This window comes from Dendrobates tinctorius, unplaced genomic scaffold, assembly GCF_039654945.1.
Source record: "Dendrobates tinctorius isolate UK_male_01 unplaced genomic scaffold, ASM3965494v1 ptg000261l, whole genome shotgun sequence".
NCBI classification, from domain to species: domain Eukaryota; kingdom Metazoa; phylum Chordata; class Amphibia; order Anura; family Dendrobatidae; genus Dendrobates; species Dendrobates tinctorius.
The window spans coordinates 914054-937482 of NW_027361928.1; the positions used below are offsets into that span (position 1 = coordinate 914054).

Consider the following 23429-nt stretch of genomic DNA (forward strand, 5'->3'; position numbering starts at 1 on the left):
CTTAAACTGCACTGCGCCGCACACACACAGGAATAAACAGTAATGTGAACAGGGCACAACTAAACACAAATATGGGAAGGAGAAAGGATAACGACGGATCATACGACACCAGATATGAATCTCTCTCTCTTAAACACCTCCACTCCAGACCGGAACCACTTGGTATGAAACACAAGCTATAATCGGCGACGCCCATAGGCCAGCATGACTATTTAAAGACCGTGGGCGTGACTAACCATCCAACCTGGTCTCCAGCAGGATTAACCCCCGAGAGCCTGAAGATCAGGCCGGCGCCACTGAGGCTATAGTGGCTGGAGGTGGAACTACCTCTGCCTGCCGGATGCTGTGGTGTGAACAGCGTCCGACATGACAAATACCAACTCTAGCAGTCTGCCCAGCAACCATAATACCAACACTTGCAGTCTGCCCAGCAACCATAATACCAACTCTTGCAGTCTGCCCAGCAACCATAATACCAACTCTTGCAGTCTTCCCAGCAACCATAATACCAACTCTTGCAGTCTGCCCAGCAACCATAATACCAACTCTTGCAGTCTGCCCAGCAGGCCTCCAGTCAGTGATATTCAATGAGAATGAGCATCTAACAAACAGGATGCCTGCTGATCCGTGCTCTGATTCAGCAGATCCATCTCCTGGTATTTTAGACGGCAGATCTGGGTCTATCCCCACCCTAGTTTGGCACAACCCCGGCTTATGCATGGACACACCTCAGTGGATTTGTACCACAGACCAGCTTTACCCTCCATAACCCCAGTTCCAGGTTTTCTGCCGGCTCCATAGAAATGAGTAACCGCACAGATACTCAGGACCAGACAGTGCGTCACTTGTGTCACCGTCGAGGTGTTGTATTTCGCACATGTCAGCATAGCGCCTCATTACGCCATTGCGCACCTCATTCTTTTGTTTGAGGCAATTATCAGGACACAGAAATCTCATAGCATTGACGCAAAAGGAACGGTCTCTCCAGATTGCGGGATTGTAGTCAGGTACGCTCCATCCCCATGAAGGGTGAATGCGATGCTCTCCCGCCGCGTGTCGTTGTAGATTCCTCAGGGGAGTCGATTGGGGCACAGCTGCCGTGTATTTCGGGTGGCCGGTTTATCATGCGTGCATAGAGCAGCGCGTTACCTACTTCTGTGTGTTCGCGCCTTGCTGCCCAGGGGATCCGGCACTTCCGGTTTACCTCACATCCTGTGGCTGAGCCGCATACATCATCGGCGCGTCCATTCTGTGGAACGCACCGCGCACCGATCAGCCACTGGGCATGCGCCAAATAGCGCTGCCCTGATTGGAAGGGAGTATAACACCGCAGACGTCATCATAGCGCCCGCCCCATGGAACACATCACATACTGATATCGCGGTGCACAGTCAAAATTACAAGCGCTGAACTCTGCTGCGTCCATAACGGGGGCATTCAGGGGGCATCTGATCACACACATCCCATTACAAGCGCTGAACTCTGCTGCGTCCATAACGGGGGCATTCAGGGGGCATCTGATCACACACATCCCATTACAAGCGCTGAACTCTGCTGCGTCCATAACGGGGGCATTCAGGGGGCATCTGATCACACACATCCCATTACAAGCGCTGAACTCTGCTGCGTCCATAACGGGGGCATTCAGGGGATATCTGATCACACACATCCCATTACAAGCGCTGAACTCTGCTGCGTCCATAACGGGGGCATTCAGGGGGCATCTGATCACACACATCCCATTACAAGCGCTGAACTCTGCTGCGTCCATAACGGGGGCATTCAGGGGATATCTGATCACACACATCCCATTACAAGCGCTGAACTCTGCTGCGTCCATAACAGGGGCATTCAGGGGGCATCTGATCACACACATCCCATTACAAGCGCTGAACTCTGCTGCGTCCATAACGGGGGCATTCAGGGGGCATCTGATCACACACATCCCATTACAAGCGCTGAACTCTGCTGCGTCCATAACGGGGGCATTCAGGGGATATCTGATCACACACATCCCATTACAAGCGCTGAACTCTGCTGCGTCCATAACGGGGGCATTCAGGGGATATCTGATCACACACATCCCATTACAAGCGCTGAACTCTGCTGCGTCCATAACGGGGGCATTCAGGGGGCATCTGATCACACACATCCCATTACAAGCGCTGAACTCTGCTGCGTCCATAACGGGGGCATTCAGGGGGCATCTGATCACACACATCCCATTACAAGCGCTGAACTCTGCTGCGTCCATAACGGGGGCATTCAGGGGGCATCTGATCACACACATCCCATTACAAGCGCTGAACTCTGCTGCGTCCATAACGGGGGCATTCAGGGGGTATCTGATCACACACATCCCATTACAAGCGCTGAACTCTGCTGCGTTCATAACGGGGGCATTCAGGGGGTATCTGATCACACACATCCCATTACAAGCGCTGAACTCTGCTGCGTCCATAACGGGGGCATTCAGGGGATATCTGATCACACACATCCCATTACAAGCGCTGAACTCTGCTACGTCCATAACGGGGGCATTCAGGGGGCATCTGATCACACACATCCCATTACAAGCGCTGAACTCTGCTACGTCCATAACGGGGGCATTCAGGGGGCATCTGATCACACACATCCCATTACAAGCGCTGAACTCTGCTGCGTCCATAACGGAGGCATTCAGGGGATATCTGATCACACACATCCCATTACAAGCGCTGAACTCTGCTACGTCCATAACGGGGGCATTCAGGGGATATCTGATCACACACATCCCATTACAAGCGCTGAACTCTGCTGCGTCCATAACGGGGGCATTCAGGGGGTATCTGATCACACACATCCCATTACAAGCGCTGAACTCTGCTGCGTCCATAACGGGGGCATTCAGGGGGTATCTGATCACACACATCCCATTACAAGCGCTGAACTCTGCTGCGTCCATAACGGGGGCATTCAGGGGATATCTGATCACACACATCCCATTACAAGCACTGAACTCTGCTGCGTCCATAACGGGGGCATTCAGGGGGTATCTGATCACACACATCCCATTACAAGCGCTGAACTCTGCTGCGTCCATAACGGGGGCATTCAGGGGGTATCTGATCACACACATCCCATTACAAGCGCTGAACTCTGCTGCGTCCATAACGGAGGCATTCAGGGGATATCTGATCACACACATCCCATTACAAGCGCTGAACTCTGCTGCGTCCATAACGGGGGCATTCAGGGGGCATCTGATCACACACATCCCATTACAAGCGCTGAACTCTGCTACGTCCATAACGGGGGCATTCAGGGGGTATCTGATCACACACATCCCATTACAAGCGCTGAACTCTGCTACGTCCATAACGGGGGCATTCAGGGGGCATCTGATCACACACATCCCATTACAAGCGCTGAACTCTGCTGCGTCCATAACGGAGGCATTCAGGGGATATCTGATCACACACATCCCATTACAAGCGCTGAACTCTGCTGCGTCCATAACGGGGGCATTCAGGGGGCATCTGATCACACACATCCCATTACAAGCGCTGAACTCTGCTACGTCCATAACGGGGGCATTCAGGGGGTATCTGATCACACACATCCCATTACAAGCGCTGAACTCTGCTGCGTCCATAACGGGGGCATTCAGGGGGCATCTGATCACACACATCCCATTACAAGCGCTGAACTCTGCTGCGTCCATAACGGAGGCATTCAGGGGATATCTGATCACACACATCCCATTACAAGCGCTGAACTCTGCTGCGTCCATAACGGAGGCATTCAGGGGGTATCTGATCACACACATCCCATTACAAGTGCTGAACTCTGCTGCGTCCATAACGGAGGCATTCAGGGGATATCTGATCACACACATCCCATTACAAGCGCTGAACTCTGCTGCGTCCATAACGGGGGCATTCAGGGGATATCTGATCACACACATCCCATTACAAGCGCTGAACTCTGCTGCGTCCATTAACGGAGGCATTCAGGGGATATCTGATCACACACATCCCATTACAAGCGCTGAACTCTGCTGCGTCCATAACGGGGGCATTCAGGGGGTATCTGATCACACACATCCCATTACAAGCGCTGAACTCTGCTGCGTCCATAACGGGGGCATTCAGGGGATATCTGATCACACACATCCCATTACAAGCGCTGAACTCTGCTGCGTCCATAACGGGGGGGCATTCAGGGGATATCTGATCACACACATCCCATTACAAGCGCTGAACTCTGCTGCGTCCATAACGGGGGCATTCAGGGGGCATCTGATCACACACATCCCATTACAAGCGCTGAACTCTGCTGCGTCCATAACGGGGGCATTCAGGGGGCATCTGATCACACACATCCCATTACAAGCGCTGAACTCTGCTACGTCCATAACGGGGGCATTCAGGGGGCATCTGATCACACACATCCCATTACAAGCGCTGAACTCTGCTGCGTCCATAACGGGGGCATTCAGGGGGTATCTGATCACACACATCCCATTACAAGCGCTGAACTCTGCTGCGTCCATAACGGGGGCATTCAGGGGGCATCTGATCACACACATCCCATTACAAGCGCTGAACTCTGCTGCGTCCATAACGGGGGCATTCAGGGGGTATCTGATCACACACATCCCATTACAAGCGCTGAACTCTGCTGCGTCCATAACGGGGGCATTCAGGGGGTATCTGATCACACACATCCCATTACAAGCGCTGAACTCTGCTGCGTCCATAACGGGGGCATTCAGGGGATATCTGATCACACACATCCCATTACAAGCGCTGAACTCTGCTGCGTCCATAACGGGGGCATTCAGGGGGTATCTGATCACACACATCCCATTACAAGCGCTGAACTCTGCTGCGTCCATAACGGAGGCATTCAGGGGATATCTGATCACACACATCCCATTACAAGCACTGAACTCTGCTGCGTCCATAACGGGGGCATTCAGGGGGTATCTGATCACACACATCCCATTACAAGCGCTGAACTCTGCTGCGTCCATAACGGGGGCATTCAGGGGGTATCTGATCACACACATCCCATTACAAGCGCTGAACTCTGCTGCGTCCATAACGGAGGCATTCAGGGGATATCTGATCACACACATCCCATTACAAGCGCTGAACTCTGCTGCGTCCATAACGGGGGCATTCAGGGGATATCTGATCACACACATCCCATTACAAGCGCTGAACTCTGCTACGTCCATAACGGGGGCATTCAGGGGGCATCTGATCACACACATCCCATTACAAGCGCTGAACTCTGCTACGTCCATAACGGGGGCATTCAGGGGGTATCTGATCACACACATCCCATTACAAGCGCTGAACTCTGCTGCGTCCATAACGGGGGCATTCAGGGGGCATCTGATCACACACATCCCATTACAAGCGCTGAACTCTGCTGCGTCCATAACGGAGGCATTCAGGGGATATCTGATCACACACATCCCATTACAAGCGCTGAACTCTGCTGCGTCCATAACGGAGGCATTCAGGGGGTATCTGATCACACACATCCCATTACAAGCGCTGAACTCTGCTGCGTCCATAACGGAGGCATTCAGGGGGTATCTGATCACACACATCCCATTACAAGTGCTGAACTCTGCTGCGTCCATAACGGAGGCATTCAGGGGATATCTGATCACACACATCCCATTACAAGCGCTGAACTCTGCTGCGTCCATAACGGGGGCATTCAGGGGATATCTGATCACACACATCCCATTACAAGCGCTGAACTCTGCTGCGTCCATAACGGAGGCATTCAGGGGATATCTGATCACACACATCCCATTACAAGCGCTGAACTCTGCTGCGTCCATAACGGGGGCATTCAGGGGGTATCTGATCACACACATCCCATTACAAGCGCTGAACTCTGCTGCGTCCATAACGGGGGCATTCAGGGGATATCTGATCACACACATCCCATTACAAGCGCTGAACTCTGCTGCGTCCATAACGGGGGGGCATTCAGGGGATATCTGATCACACACATCCCATTACAAGCGCTGAACTCTGCTGCGTCCATAACGGGGGCATTCAGGGGGCATCTGATCACACACATCCCATTACAAGCGCTGAACTCTGCTACGTCCATAACGGGGGCATTCAGGGGGCATCTGATCACACACATCCCATTACAAGCGCTGAACTCTGCTGCGTCCATAACGGGGGCATTCAGGGGGTATCTGATCACACACATCCCATTACAAGCGCTGAACTCTGCTGCGTCCATAACGGGGGCATTCAGGGGGTATCTGATCACACACATCCCATTACAAGCGCTGAACTCTGCTGCGTCCATAACGGGGGCATTCAGGGGGTATCTGATCACACACATCCCATTACAAGCGCTGAACTCTGCTGCGTCCATAACGGGGGCATTCAGGGGGTATCTGATCACACACATCCCATTACAAGCGCTGAACTCTGCTGCGTCCATAACGGAGGCATTCAGGGGGTATCTGATCACACACATCCCATTACAAGCGCTGAACTCTGCTGCGTCCATAACGGGGTCATTCAGGGGATATCTGATCACACACATCCCATTACAAGCGCTGAACTCTGCTGCGTCCATAACGGGGTCATTCAGGGGATATCTGATCACACACATCCCATTACAAGCGCTGAACTCTGCTGCGTCCATAACGGGGGCATTCAGGGGATATCTGATCACACACATCCCATTACAAGCGCTGAACTCTGCTGCGTCCATAACGGGGGCATTCAGGGGATATCTGATCACACACATCCCATTACAAGCGCTGAACTCTGCTGCGTCCATAACGGAGGCATTCAGGGGGTATCTGATCACACACATCCCATTACAAGCGCTGAACTCTGCTGCGTCCATAACGGGGGCATTCAGGGGATATCTGATCACACACATCCCATTACAAGCGCTGAACTCTGCTGCGTCCATAACGGGGTCATTCAGGGGATATCTGATCACACACATCCCATTACAAGCGCTGAACTCTGCTGCGTCCATAACGGGGTCAATCAGGGGATATCTGATCACACACATCCCATTACAAGCGCTGAACTCTGCTGCGTCCATAACGGGGGCATTCAGGGGATATCTGATCACACACATCCCATTACAAGCGCTGAACTCTGCTGCGTCCATAACGGGGGCATTCAGGGGATATCTGATCACACACATCCCATTACAAGCGCTGAACTCTGCTGCGTCCATAACGGGGGCATTCAGGGGGTATCTGATCACACACATCCCATTACAAGCGCTGAACTCTGCTACGTCCATAACGGGGGCATTCAGGGGATATCTGATCACACACATCCCATTACAAGCGCTGAACTCTGCTGCGTCCATAACGGGGGCATTCAGGGGATATCTGATCACACACATCCCATTACAAGCGCTGAACTCTGCTGCGTCCATAACGGGGGCATTCAGGGGGTATCTGATCACACACATCCCATTACAAGCGCTGAACTCTGCTGCGTCCATAACGGGGCATTCAGGGGATATCTGATCACACACATCCCATTACAAGCGCTGAACTCTGCTGCGTCCATAACGGGGGCATTCAGGGGATATCTGATCACACACATCCCATTACAAGCGCTGAACTCTGCTGCGTCCATAACGGAGGCATTCAGGGGGTATCTGATCACACACATCCCATTACAAGCGCTGAACTCTGCTGCGTCCATAACGGGGGCATTCAGGGGATATCTGATCACACACATCCCATTACAAGCGCTGAACTCTGCTGCGTCCATAACGGGGGCATTCAGGGGATATCTGATCACACACATCCCATTACAAGCGCTGAACTCTGCTGCGTCCATAACGGGGGCATTCAGGGGGCATCTGATCACACACATCCCATTACAAGCGCTGAACTCTGCTGCGTCCATAACGGAGGCATTCAGGGGGTATCTGATCACACACATCCCATTACAAGCGCTGAACTCTGCTGCGTCCATAACGGGGGCATTCAGGGGATATCTGATCACACACATCCCATTACAAGCGCTGAACTCTGCTGCGTCCATAACGGAGGCATTCAGGGGATATCTGATCACACACATCCCATTACAAGCGCTGAACTCTGCTGCGTCCATAACGGGGGCATTCAGGGGATATCTGATCACACACATCCCATTACAAGCGCTGAACTCTGCTGCGTCCATAACGGAGGCATTCAGGGGATATCTGATCACACACATCTCATTACAAGCGCTGAACTCTGCTGCGTCCATAACGGGGGCATTCAGGGGGTATCTGATCACACACATCCCATTACAAGCGCTGAACTCTGCTGCGTCCATAACGGGGGCATTCAGGGGATATCTGATCACACACATCCCATTACAAGCGCTGAACTCTGCTGCGTCCATAACGGGGGCATTCAGGGGGTATCTGATCACACACATCCCATTACAAGCGCTGAACTCTGCTGCGTCCATAACGGGGGCATTCAGGGGGTATCTGATCACACACATCCCATTACAAGCGCTGAACTCTGCTGCGTCCATAACGGAGGCATTCAGGGGGTATCTGATCACACACATCCCATTACAAGCGCTGAACTCTGCTGCGTCCATAACGGGGTCATTCAGGGGATATCTGATCACACACATCCCATTACAAGCGCTGAACTCTGCTGCGTCCATAACGGGGTCATTCAGGGGATATCTGATCACACACATCCCATTACAAGCGCTGAACTCTGCTGCGTCCATAACGGAGGCATTCAGGGGGTATCTGATCACACACATCCCATTACAAGCGCTGAACTCTGCTGCGTCCATAACGGGGGCATTCAGGGGATATCTGATCACACACATCCCATTACAAGCGCTGAACTCTGCTGCGTCCATAACGGGGGCATTCAGGGGATATCTGATCACACACATCCCATTACAAGCGCTGAACTCTGCTGCGTCCATAACGGAGGCATTCAGGGGGTATCTGATCACACACATCCCATTACAAGCGCTGAACTCTGCTGCGTCCATAACGGGGGCATTCAGGGGATATCTGATCACACACATCCCATTACAAGCGCTGAACTCTGCTGCGTCCATAACGGGGGCATTCAGGGGATATCTGATCACACACATCCCATTACAAGCGCTGAACTCTGCTGCGTCCATAACGGGGGCATTCAGGGGATATCTGATCACACACATCCCATTACAAGCGCTGAACTCTGCTGCGTCCATAACGGGGGCATTCAGGGGGTATCTGATCACACACATCCCATTACAAGCGCTGAACTCTGCTACGTCCATAACGGGGGCATTCAGGGGATATCTGATCACACACATCCCATTACAAGCGCTGAACTCTGCTGCGTCCATAACGGGGGAATTCAGGGGATATCTGATCACACACATCCCATTACAAGCGCTGAACTCTGCTGCGTCCATAACGGGGCATTCAGGGGGTATCTGATCACACACATCCCATTACAAGCGCTGAACTCTGCTGCGTCCATAACGGGGGCATTCAGGGGATATCTGATCACACACATCCCATTACAAGCGCTGAACTCTGCTGCGTCCATAACGGAGGCATTCAGGGGGTATCTGATCACACACATCCCATTACAAGCGCTGAACTCTGCTGCGTCCATAACGGGGGCATTCAGGGGATATCTGATCACACACATCCCATTACAAGCGCTGAACTCTGCTGCGTCCATAACGGAGGCATTCAGGGGATATCTGATCACACACATCCCATTACAAGCGCTGAACTCTGCTGCGTCCATAACGGGGGCATTCAGGGGATATCTGATCACACACATCCCATTACAAGCGCTGAACTCTGCTGCGTCCATAACGGAGGCATTCAGGGGATATCTGATCACACACATCCCATTACAAGCGCTGAACTCTGCTGCGTCCATAACGGAGGCATTCAGGGGATATCTGATCACACACATCCCATTACAAGCGCTGAACTCTGCTGCGTCCATAACGGGGGCATTCAGGGGATATCTGATCACACACATCCCATTACAAGCGCTGAACTCTGCTGCGTCCATAACGGGGGCATTCAGGGGATATCTGATCACACACATCCCATTACAAGCGCTGAACTCTGCTGCGTCCATAACGGGGGCATTCAGGGGATATCTGATCACACACATCCCATTACAAGCGCTGCACTCTGCTACGTCCATAACGGGGGCATTCAGGGGATATCTGATCACACACATCCCATTACAAGCGCTGCACTCTGCTGCGTCCATAACGGGGGCATTCAGGGGATATCTGATCACACACATCCCATTACAAGCGCTGAACTCTGCTGCGTCCATAACGGGGGCATTCAGGGGATATCTGATCACACACATCCCATTACAAGCGCTGAACTCTGCTGCGTCCATAACGGGGGCATTCAGGGGATATCTGATCACACACATCCCATTACAAGCGCTGAACTCTGCTGCGTCCATAACGGGGGCATTCAGGGGATATCTGATCACACACATCCCATTACAAGCGCTGAACTCTGCTACGTCCATAACGGGGGCATTCAGGGGATATCTGATCACACACATCCCATTACAAGCGCTGCACTCTGCTGCGTCCATAACGGGGGCATTCAGGGGATATCTGATCACACACATCCCATTACAAGCGCTGAACTCTGCTGCGTCCATAACGGGGGCATTCAGGGGATATCTGATCACACACATCCCATTACAAGCGCTGCACTCTGCTACGTCCATAACGGGGGCATTCAGGGGATATCTGATCACACACATCCCATTACAAGCGCTGCACTCTGCTGCGTCCATAACGGGGGCATTCAGGGGATATCTGATCACACACATCCCATTACAAGCGCTGAACTCTGCTGCGTCCATAACGGGGGCATTCAGGGGATATCTGATCACACACATCCCATTACAAGCGCTGAACTCTGCTGCGTCCATAACGGGGGCATTCAGGGGATATCTGATCACACACATCCCATTACAAGCGCTGAACTCTGCTGCGTCCATAACGGGGGCATTCAGGGGATATCTGATCACACACATCCCATTACAAGCGCTGAACTCTGCTACGTCCATAACGGGGGCATTCAGGGGATATCTGATCACACACATCCCATTACAAGCGCTGCACTCTGCTGCGTCCATAACGGGGGCATTCAGGGGATATCTGATCACACACATCCCATTACAAGCGCTGAACTCTGCTGCGTCCATAACGGGGGCATTCAGGGGATATCTGATCACACACATCCCATTACAAGCGCTGAACTCTGCTGCGTCCATAACGGGGGCATTCAGGGGATATCTGATCACACACATCCCATTACAAGCGCTGAACTCTGCTACGTCCATAACGGGGGCATTCAGGGGATATCTGATCACACACATCCCATTACAAGCGCTGCACTCTGCTGCGTCCATAACGGGGGCATTCAGGGGATATCTGATCACACACATCCCATTACAAGCGCTGAACTCTGCTGCGTCCATAACGGGGGCATTCAGGGGATATCTGATCACACACATCCCATTACAAGCGCTGAACTCTGCTGCGTCCATAACGGGGGCATTCAGGGGATATCTGATCACACACATCCCATTACAAGCGCTGAACTCTGCTACGTCCATAACGGAGGCATTCAGGGGATATCTGATCACACACATCCCATTACAAGCGCTGAACTCTGCTGCGTCCATAACGGGGGCATTCAGGGGATATCTGATCACACACATCTCATTACAAGCGCTGAACTCTGCTACGTCCATAACGGAGGCATTCAGGGGGTATCTGATCACACACATCCCATTACAAGCGCTGAACTCTGCTGCGTCCATAACGGGGGCATTCAGGGGATATCTGATCACACACATCTCATTACAAGCGCTGAACTCTGCTACGTCCATAACGGAGGCATTCAGGGGATATCTGATCACACACATCCCATTACAAGCGCTGAACTCTGCTGCGTCCATAACGGGGGCATTCAGGGGATATCTGATCACACACATCTCATTACAAGCGCTGAACTCTGCTGCGTCCATAACGGGGGCATTCAGGGGGTATCTGATCACACACATCCCATTACAAGCGCTGAACTCTGCTGCGTCCATAACGGGGGCATTCAGGGGATATCTGATCACACACATCCCATTACAAGCGCTGAACTCTGCTGCGTCCATAACGGGGGCATTCAGGGGATATCTGATCACACACATCCCATTACAAGCGCTGAACTCTGCTGCGTCCATAACGGGGGCATTCAGGGGATATCTGATCACACACATCCCATTACAAGCGCTGCACTCTGCTGCGTCCATAACGGGGTATCTGATCACACACATCCCATCATCCTTCATCAGTCTGTAGTCTAGCAAAGTGTTGCTGACAGAACAACGCACTCGGTTTGCCTCCTGGATTATTGACCACTCACCATCTACAGGGACCTGATCACAGGTGACTTTTGTGGATTTCTCTTGGGGATTCTCGACATATGCATCTTTTGAAAATGACACACTCCGTCAAGCGATTTAGATGTAAATTTATACAGACTTATGGAACCCTAGTAGATGAAGGACAGTTTTTATACACCTCATAACGTGCTTTGAACGACTGACTTTGTCGGGCAGGATGGGCACAAGGAACACCGAAGGGTGAAAAGGAGAGTTCCTACCAATTCCCTAGGGTTGCCGCTAGTTTAACTGTTCCCTGCCTACCGCGGAGGTTGGCACCCTAGAAACCTGCGCAAAAGGCTCAGCGGCGGCTGTCCCTCTCTAGTGGCCCTGTTAAACCCTGCACTAGATAAAAGAAACAAAGGAAAGTTGGTCATTAAGGCCCTTTGGATGTATAGTTTGCAGCCAAAAGATCCATTTAGTCTCTTTTTGAAGGATCATTTGGTCCCAGTTGCCGCCACGTATGGGTGGGTTGGACGTGATTATCGTGGGGTCGCCCTGATGGTGCTTGTTCTCATGATTAGCTGCAGAGGTGTCCCTTTCATCTACAATATCTCGTAAGTGCTCTCGTCTTCTCCTGCGGGACTCTCTCTCCGTCTTCCCTGTGTACTCCATGCAACATTCCCATGGCGCGTTGTGCACCACACCTGCACTCTCACAGTTAATAAACTGTCTAATAGAGTAGATCTTTGCAGGGTTGTTACTCTTGAAAGTTTTCCCGGGTGAGATAGATACACAGGCTTTGTATTTGCCGCATCTAAAACACCCTGTCGGATGTGATCCCAACCATGTGCAACTTTTGGGGTTCTGGAAGTGACTGTGGACTAGTCTATCCATGAGTGATCTACCTCTACGAAAGGTGACCTGAGGGACAGGACCAATCGTGTCCCTGACATCCATGTCCATGCGTAGGATCGACCAGTGGCGCTCCAAAGTTTCTCTGACTTCTTTCGCCCCGTTTGAGAATTTTGTAATGAACCTTGACACATTACTCTCAGTCTTTGATGGTATGGGGTTTAGTAAGTCCCTACGATGTTTTGTCAGAGAAGCCTTATATGCTTCTGTCAAGATGTTACTTGAGTATCCTCTTTCCAGGAACCTTTCTTTTAGATCGTGTGCCTGCTCTTTAAAGTTGGTCATATCTGAGCAATTCCTTCGGATTCTTAAATATTGTCCCTTCGGAATGCCTTTTTGTTTTAGAGATTTAGGACGACCGCTTTCCCATCTAAGAAGGGAGTTTGTGGCAGTTGGTTTACGGTAATTTTTGGTAATTATCTCGCCGTTCTCGCCTTTCTGGACTAGGATGTCAAGGAACGCCAGGTTACATTTACTGGCTTCATGAGTGAAATGTAGTCCTATTGGAATGTCATTCAGTCCGCTCACAAACATCTCAAAGTCTGCTTCCATGCCTCTCCATATGACAAACACGTCATCGATATAGAGTAACCATAGCACTATTCTGTCGCCCAGGTCATTTGACTTGTTGTGAAAAGCGACATTCTCCTCCCACCAGCCCAGGATCAAATTAGCATAGGTAGGGGCACAAGGGCTCCCCATTGCTGTGCCCATGAGCTGGTGGAAGAACTTGTCAAACAAGAAAACGTTATTGTGGAGGAAAAATTCAAGAGCTTTGATCACAAAGTCGTCGTGTCTCTGCTATTGTCGACCCCTCGTTTGTAAGTAGCTATCCACGACTTTTAAGCCTGCTTCATGGGGGATTGAGGAGTACAGTGTTTCCACGGCTATACTCCCCAATATCATGTCCGTTTCTAGACAAATACCATCCAATTTTCCGAGAAAGTGAGTAGTGTCACGCACGTACGAATTAAGGGAGAGAACAAATGGTCTAAGTACCTGATCAAGGTAAAGACCCAAATTCTGTGTTCTGCTATTTATGCATGCCACAATCGGTCTCCCCTTTAAGGGGTTAACTCCCTTGTGGATTTTTGGAAGGCAATAGAATGTTGCCATCACAGGGTGTGCTGGGAGAAGGAAATCCCTCTCATTCGTGTCGATGACCCCGGCATCAGAACCCTCATTAATCAAATTCGCAAGATTGCTACGATTCTCCCAGTGGGGTCATTAGCTGTTATTTCATCACTGTCACCATCTCCCAGTATTCGGGTGCACATGGCGATATGTTCGTCACCACCACACCCCCCTTTATCAGAGCGCCTGATTATAGCCCTGCCGTCCTTCCAAGGATTCCTTAGAGAGATTGTGAGAGTTGACTTAATTTCATCAGATCATTGGAGACTAGAGTCACGAAGACATCAGCTGACCTCCAGTCTCCCATGTGGGGCGGCATCTGTGTACTTCTGTTTTTGAGGTTGGTGAACAGACCATCTCCTCCATCATCGGGATTCAAATCCCCCAGGTGGTATAAAACCCGTACATCTGCCAGGAGGCCGTCATCGATGCTCAGTAGATGCCTTTCTGTCCTCTCTCACAGAATGTTTCCACCACTTTAGTTTGTGGGTGAACAGATGGAGATCTGTTATTGTCTCAAAACAGTCCTAAGCCCCCGTCACACACAGCAAGACCGCTAGCGAGATCGCGGCTGAGTCACAAGTTTGTGACGCCGCAGCGAGATCGCTGTGTGTGACGGGGATCAGCGACCGGCCCCCGCCGGTAATCGCTGATCGTGCCCGAGCGGCCTGGGCCGTTTTTTGATCGTTGGTCTCCCGCTGGACAGTGCGCATCGCTGCGTGTGACAGGCGGGAGAGCTGCGATCAGCGAGCTGGATGCTGGTTTCCAATGTAAATGTGGGTAACTAAGGGCGCGAGAGCTTAGATACCCGCTGTGTACCTTAGATACCAGCGCGCTGGTGCAGGGAGCTGGTAACCAAGGTGCACAGCGGGTTTCTACGCTGTTTGGCAGCTCACCAGCGATCCTGACAAGGTTATATCGTTGTCGGGATCGCTGGTGCGTCGCTGTGTGACGGCGCCCATAGTCAGTGGTGGGAACGAAGGATCACCCTTTGCTAAGGACACACATGTCCGTTAGCGGTCGTGCTGAGAGGTGAAGTTCCTGAGGCTCTATGGGGCATTGTGGGTGTTTTTTCGGCTCCTTAGAGGGTAACTGAGATCTAATAAATCCCTCTGTGGTGACCTTTCATTGCCACCGCGGCCTCTCTGATATCTGGATCTTGTCTCCGTGTCATAGAATCATAGAATCGTTGGAAGGGACCCCGGGGTCCTCGTGTCCAACCCCCTGCTCAAAGCAGGATTCACTAAATCATCCCAGTCAGATGTCTGTCCAGCCTCTGTGTGAAGACTTCCATTGAAGGAGAACTCACCACCTCTCGTGGCAGCCTGTTCCACTCATTGATCACTCAGTCAAAAAGTTTTTTCTAATATCTAATCTGTGTCTCCTCCCATTCAGCTTCATCCCATTGCTTCTAGTCTTTCCTTGAGCAAATGAGAATAAAGTTGATCCTTCTACAATGTGACAGCCCTTTAGATATTTGTGACTCAGCCGCGATCTCGCTAGCGGTCTTGCTGTGTGTGACGGGGGCTTAGGACTGTTTTGAGACAATAAAAGATCTCCATCTGTTCACCCACAAAATAAAGCGGTTTATACCTTGTGGGAATAAAAGGACCAGAAATAGGAAAAACCCAATGTGGCCAAACACAGAAGTAAGAGGGGCGATCACCAGTAACAAGAAAGCATTGACACTACTAAAGCAGGACTGCCCCGCTGAGGATCTAAGAACTATAGGGGGAAAAAACTAATTAAAGCTGCCAAAAAGGAAACAGAGGAGCACAAAGGAGAGTAACACTAATCCCAAGCTGTTCTTCACCTATATCAATAGTAACAGAATCATGAGTGACAGTGTAGGAGCCTTATAAAACTGTGAGGGAAGAATGGTTGTAGATGACGAGGAAAAAGCGAATATATTACCCACCTTCTTCTCCACGGTATTCACGGTGGAAAATGAAATGCCGAGAGACCAAGAAAACCCGATATTAAGGGTCACCAATCTAACCCAAAAAGAGGTGTGAAACCGGCTACATAAGATTACAATAGATAAATCCCCGGCTCCGGATGGCATACACCCACGAGTACTAAGAGAACTAAGGAATGGAATAGACAAACCATTATTTCTTATATTTAGGGACTCTATAGTGACGGGGTCTGTTCCACAGGACTGGCGCATAGCAAATGTGGTACCAATATTCAAAAAGGGCTCTAAAAGTGACCTGGAAATTATAGGCCAGTAAGTCTATCCTCTATGGTTGGTGAGATATGTGAAGGGTTTCTGAGGGACGTTATTCTGGATGATCTCACTGAGAATAACTGGGTAACGCCATATCAGCATGGGTTTATGAGGAATCGCTCCTGTCACACCAATCTAATCAGCTTTTATGGAGAGGTCAGCTATAGACTGGACCAAGGTGAGTCATTGGATGTGGTATATCTTGATTTTTCCAAAGCGTTTGATCCCGTGCCACACAAGAGGTTGGTACACAAAATGAGAATGCCGGGTCTGGGGGAGAATGTGTGTAATGGGTAAGTAACTGGCTGAGTGATAGAAAGCAGAGGGGGGTTATAAATGGGATATTCTCTAACTGGGTCGCTGTGACCAGTGGGGACTGCAGGGGTCGGTGTTGGGACCTCTGATCTTCATATTTATTAACGATCTGGTAGAAGGTTTACACAGTAAAATATCGATATTTGCAGATGATACACAACTATATAAAGCAGTCAATACAAGAGAAGATAGTATTCTGCTACAGATGGATCTGGATAAGTTGGGAACTTGGGCCGAAAGGTGGCGGATGGGGTATAACAATGATAAATGTAAGGTTATACACATGGGAAGAAGGAGTCAATATCACCATTACACACTGAACGGGAAACCACTGGGTAAATCTGACCTGGAGAAGGACTTGGGGATCATAATTACTGATAAACTTACCTGGAGCAGCCAGTGCCAGGCAGCAGCTGCCAAGGCAAACAGGATCATGGGGGGCATTAAAAGAGGTCTGGATACACATGATGAGAGCATTATACTGCCTCTGTACAAATCCCTGGTTAGACCGCACATGGAGGACTGTGTACAGTTTTGGGCACCGGTGCTCAGGAAGGATATAATGGAACTAGAGAGGGTACAAAGGAGGGCAACAAAATTAATAAAGGGGATGGGGGAACTACAATACCCTGAGAGATTAGCAAAATTAGGATTATTTAGTCTAGAAAAAAGACGACTGAGGGGCGATCTAATAACCATGTATAAGTATATAAGGGGACAATACAAATATCTCTCTGAGGATCTGTTTATACCAAGGAAGGTGACGGTCACAAGGGGGCATTCTCTGCGTCTGGAGGGGAGAAGGATTCTCCACCAACATAGAAGAGGATTCTTTACTGTTAGGGCAGTGAGAATCTGGAATTCCCTGCCTGAGGAGGTGGTGATGGCGAACTCAGCCGAGGGGTTCAGGAGAGGCCTGGATGTCTTCCTGGAGCGTAACAATATTGTATCTGACTGTGTTTAGGTTCTTTAGAAGGACGGAGATCTGGGGATTTATTCTGACGGAATATAGGCTGAACTGGACGGACACAGGGCTTTTTTCGGCCTTACTATGTTACTATGAGCTCTCGGTCGCCTCTTTCCCACTTTGCTATCAGGCCTGGGCGCTTCTACCTATAACCCGGTGCCAGAGTTCTTCTCAGGTGAGGTGGGACTATTCCAGCTCTGATCTAGGTGTCCAAGCTTTGAGCTTCCCACCAGGGCGAGATCTGATCTTTGTGTTTTTGTCAGTTCCTTATAAGCAGCGTTATAGGAGGGAGCGAATCTTTTCTGTAGAAATGCTCGATCTGAGAAACCTCCTCCGCCTCAGATCCCCGTCTGTTAGTGTCGGTCCCTGCGGAGAGGGATCCTGCCGTGGTCACAGTGTCAGTACAAGCCGCAGGCCCACTCCTCCTAACACCTGCCGCAGCACAGGTGTGAAACAGAACTTCTCTCCCCAGTGCTGGGAGGCAGCGACTCAGCCCCGGGTCAGAGTGTCTGGCAGAGGACGCGGTCACTCAAGAACTAGTGGACGGGCGCGGTGGAGACCGGGTGGTGTTTTTCTTGTTGTTGTCTATTTGAGCACCTTGCGCTTCTCAGATTTTATATTTGTGAAATAAAAGTTACATTTTATCCCTCTCCAATGTCTCGGAGCAGACGGCCCCTGAGCTGAACGCAGCATCTGCACAGATCTCACAGCTGGAGGTTTGTTACAGTGTCTCGGAGCAGACGGCCCCTGAGCTGAACGCAGCTGCCACACAGATCTCACAAAGCTGGAGGTTTGTTACAGTGTCTCGGAGCAGACGGCCCCTGAGCTGAACGCAGCTGCCACACAGATCTCACACAGCTGGAGGTTTGTTACAGTGTCTCGGAGCAGACGGCACCTGAGCTGAACGCAGCCGCTGCACAGATCTCACACAGCTGGAGGTTTGTTACAGTGTCTCGGAGCAGACGGCCCCTGAGCTGAACGCAGCCGCTGCACAGATCTCACAGCTGGAGGTTTGTTACAGTGTCTCGGAGCAGACGACCCTCTGACTTTCTTTGTGCACAGGATGTTTCTTTGGGAACGGTGAGACTTACAACGGAAACGCCAACAGGACGCGGAAGGGGATCCCGTGTCGCAACTGGAGCGAGGTGTCCAACGAGCTACTGTACGTGGGCTGTGCGCCTCCGCGCCGCGTCCTGCAGAGCAGTCATATCATGCGCCACTCGCTCCTCTCCCCGCAGATTCTCCGCAGGCGACTCCCTCCAGGAGAACTACTGCCGGAACCCAGACGCCGACAGCCATGGCCCCTGGTGCTACACCAAGGACCCCAACACGCCCTTCGACTACTGCGCCATCACACCTTGTGGTAAGGATACACATGGCGGCACAAAGGGGCCCCACAACCCGAGCCAGCCCACAGGGGAGGAAGGACATAGTGACCGCAGCTCTGGAGGATGAGACGCGATGTAACAGCAGAATAGTGACTGCAGCTCTGGAGGTGACTGGAGGATAAGACACGATGTAACAGCAGAATAGTGACTGCAGCTCTGGAGGTGACTGGAGGATGAGACCTGATGTAACAGCAGAATAAGAATAATGATTGCAGCTCTGGAGGTGACTGGAGGATGAGACACGATGTAACAGCAGAATAGTGACTGCAGCTCTGGAGGTGACTGGAGGATAAGACACGATGTAACAGCAGAATAGTGAGTGCAGCTCTGGAGGATGAGACACGATGTAACAGCAGAATAGTGACTGCAGCTCTGGAGGTGTCTGGAGGATGAGACCTAATGTAACAGCAGAATAGTGACTGCAGCTCTGGAGGTGACTGGAGTGTTATGAATGAGTCACCGGAGGAGGAAAAAACAAAAATACAAGCTAAGTCCAGAAAACCGGAGAGGTTTGTAGCTAGCGGATTGCAGACCCCTGATCCTATTCACAACAACTAACAGTAGCTGTGGGGTGTTCCTACGGTGGTCCTAGACACCTCGTTCACAGCCGGAGAACTAAATAAACCTAAAGAAAGAAAGGGGAAATCTAAACTGCCCCAGAGCAGACCCCAAAGCAATAGACAGCCCCCAACATATAATGACGGTGAAAACACAAACACAGAAAGACAGGCAGAGCAAACGATGGGGCCCTCACTAACTAGATAGGGAAGGACAGAAAAGCTGCTGTCTGCAATCACGCAAAAACCCTGCCAAAAATAATGTCCAACACGTCTGATAGAAAAGGCCCTGAAGTCGCTAGACTTCAAAATCACTATATCAGCACTCAGGTATATTCTGAAAACAGAGCAAAGAGATCAACTGATCAGAGACAAAAATGGAACTCAGCCAGTCCCAACCAGGGCTGGCTGAATACAAACACTAAGTAAACAGACAAAATCTCATGGAACAATAGCAGAGCAAAAACTTAGCTTTAGTAGACAGGACTAAACTGGAGGCCAGAGCACAGAGCAGAGAGGATCACCAGCAACCCAGCAGGGTGTCGGCGGCCTTATATCCACTCAGAGATTCCGGATGTCCAATCACACTCCACCTGTTCAGATGACAGGTTTTTCCCATCCAAATCAATTTCACTACCTCCTTTCACCAGCAGAGGGAGTTCATTGGACATCAAAGGTGAAGGAGAAAATGAGCTCATAACAGTACCTCCCCCTTGAGGAGGGGTCACCAAACCCTCTACCACGCCACCAGGGCGATCAGGATGGGCCCGATGAAAAGCACGAACCAATCTTTCGGCATGAATATCGGATGCAGAGACCCAAGAATTATCCTCCTGGCCATAACCCTTCCACTTAACCAAATACTGGAGTCTCTGTCTAGCCAGATGAAAATCCAGTATCTTCTCAACCTCATATTCCATGTTACCTTCAACCAATATAGGGTCTGGAGGTGCCACCACAGGAACTACTGGCTCAACAAACCTCTTCAACAGAGACTTATGAAACACGTTATGGATCTTGAATGTAACAGGAAGAGCCAATCGAAAAGAGACCGGATTAAGAATCTCCAAAATCTTGTAAGGTCCAATAAATCTAGGTTTAAACTTAGGAGAAGCCACCTTAATAGCGATATTTTTTGATGATAACCAAACCATATCACCCACCTTAAACTGGGGACCAATGGTCCTATGCCGGTTGGAAAACCGCTGGGCCTTTTCCTGGGAGAGTGACAACTTATCCACCACTTGGTCCCAGATCTGGTGCATTCTCTCCACCACAGTGTCAACACCTGGGCAGGCAGAAGGCTCCACCTGCCCTGAAGAGAATCGAGGATGAAACCCAAAGTCACAAAAAAAGGTGACATCAAAGTGGCAGAACTAGCTCTATTATTTAAAGCAAATTCGGCCAAGGGCAAAAATGAAACCCAATCATCCTGATCAGCAGAAATAAAACATCTCAAATACGACTCCAAAGTCTGGTTTGTTCTCTCCGTCTGCCCATTGGTCTGAGGGTGAAATGCAGAGGAGAAGGACAACTGAATTCCCAGCTTGGAACAGAAAGTTCTCCAAAATCTAGACACAAACTGAACTCCTCTGTCAGATACAATGTTCTCAGGAATCCCGTGTAAGCGAACCACCTGTTGCAAAAACAAGGGCACCAACTCAGCGGAAGATGGCAACTTAGGGAGTGGTACAAGATGAACCATCTTAGAGAATCTATTACAAATCACCCAGATAACAGTCATTCTCTGAGAGACAGGCATATCAGAAATAAAATCCATTGAAATATGGGTCCATGGCCTCCTGGGCACCGGCAAAGGCATCAACAACCCACTAGAGCGAGAACAAGGTTTAGACCGGGAGCAAGTCCCACAGGACTGCACAAAATTCCAGATATCACGAGACAAGGCGGGCCACCAAAAAGACCGACTCACCAAATCTCTAGTACCAAAATTACCTGGATGACCAGCCAATACGGAGCAATGAACTTCAGACATCACTCTCTTCCTCCACTGGTCAGGAACATACAATTTTCCAATCGGACAACGCTCAGGTTTGTCCTCCTGAAACTCTTCCAGAGCACGTCTCAAATCGGGCGAGATGGCAGAAAGAACTACCCCCTCACCTAAGATGGTAGCAGGCTTGGTCACAATAGGAGAATCAGCAAAGAAACTCCTAGAGAGGGCGTCAGCCTTGACATTCTTAGTGCCAGGAAGAAAAGAGACCACAAAATCAAAACGTGTGATAAACAAGGCCCACCTAGCCTGTCTAGGATTCAAGCGTTTGGCCGACTCCAGGTAAATCAAATTCTTGTGATCGGTGAGGACCACGACTTGATGTTTAGCTCCCTCCAACCAATGTCTCCACTCCTCAAATGCCCATTTCATGGCTAACAGTTCCCGATTCCCCACGTCATAGTTGCGTTCGGATGGGGAGAACTTTCGGGAAAAGAAAGCACAGGGATTCATTTTAGATGTTACAGGATCTTTTTGGGACAAAACAGCTCCTGCACCAATCTCAGAGGCGTCCACCTCTACCTGGAACGCAAAACCTGAGCAGAAGTGAATCTTCGCTTCAGCTCCTGAAAGGAAGAAACAGCCTCTGGAGACCAATTCAGCACATCAGCACCCTTCTTAGTCAGATCAGTCAATGGCTTGGCAATACCAGAAAAATTAGCTATAAATTTACAATGAAAATTAGCAAAACACAAAAACTTTTGGAGGGCCTTCAAAGAAGTGGGCTGAACCCAATCATAAATGGCCTGTACCTTGGCCGGGTCCATTTCAATAGTTGACGGAGACAAAATAAATCCCAAAAATGAAATCCTCTGTACCCCAAAAAGGCATTTCGATCCCTTAACATACAGGGAATTCTCCCTCAAAATCCGGAACACAGTCCGAACATGTTCCACATGAGAATCCCAATCCCTGGAAAAGATCAAAATATCATCCAGATAGATGATCAAAAATTTATCCACAAAATCCCGGAAAATATCGTTCATGAAGCACTGGAAGACAGAAGGGGCATTAGTGAGCCCAAAAGGCATCACCAGGTACTCAAAATGTCCCTCCGGAGTATTAAACGCCGTCTTCCATTCATCCACATGCTTAATGCGAATAAGATTATATGCCCCCCTGAGGTCAAGCTTGGTAAACCAGCAAGCACCTCTAACTCTGGAGAATAAATCAGAAATCAGGGGTAACGGATACTGATATTTAACAGTAATTTTGTTGAGGGAACGATAGTCAATACAAGGCCTTAATGAACCATCTTTCTTGGCCACGAAAAAAAAACCGGCACCTAAGGGTGAAGAGGATGGTCTAATATGACCCTTCTCCAACAACTCCTTAATATAGGACCGCATAGCCTCATGCTCGGGTACAGATAAATTAAAAAGTCGACCCTTGGGAAATTTACACCCCGGGCTCAGTTCAATTGCACAGTCATAACTCCTATGAGGAGGCAAAGATGCAGACTCATTCTCACTAAATACATCATAAAAGTCAGCCAAATAGTCAGGA

General features: G+C 50.1%; 1 protein-coding gene across 2 annotated transcripts in view; it reads left to right on the forward strand.

Annotated features, from left to right (window-relative positions):
* MST1 (macrophage stimulating 1) overlaps nt 1–23429 on the forward strand; it is a 45771-nt gene that overhangs the window by 15898 nt on the left and 6444 nt on the right. For both annotated transcript variants that reach the window (XM_073558886.1, XM_073558885.1), the window contains exons 11-12: nt 19027–19126; nt 19203–19327. In XM_073558886.1, coding sequence (XP_073414987.1) covers nt 19027–19126; nt 19203–19327 — 225 coding nt within the window. The remainder of the gene's footprint in view (nt 1–19026; nt 19127–19202; nt 19328–23429) is intronic.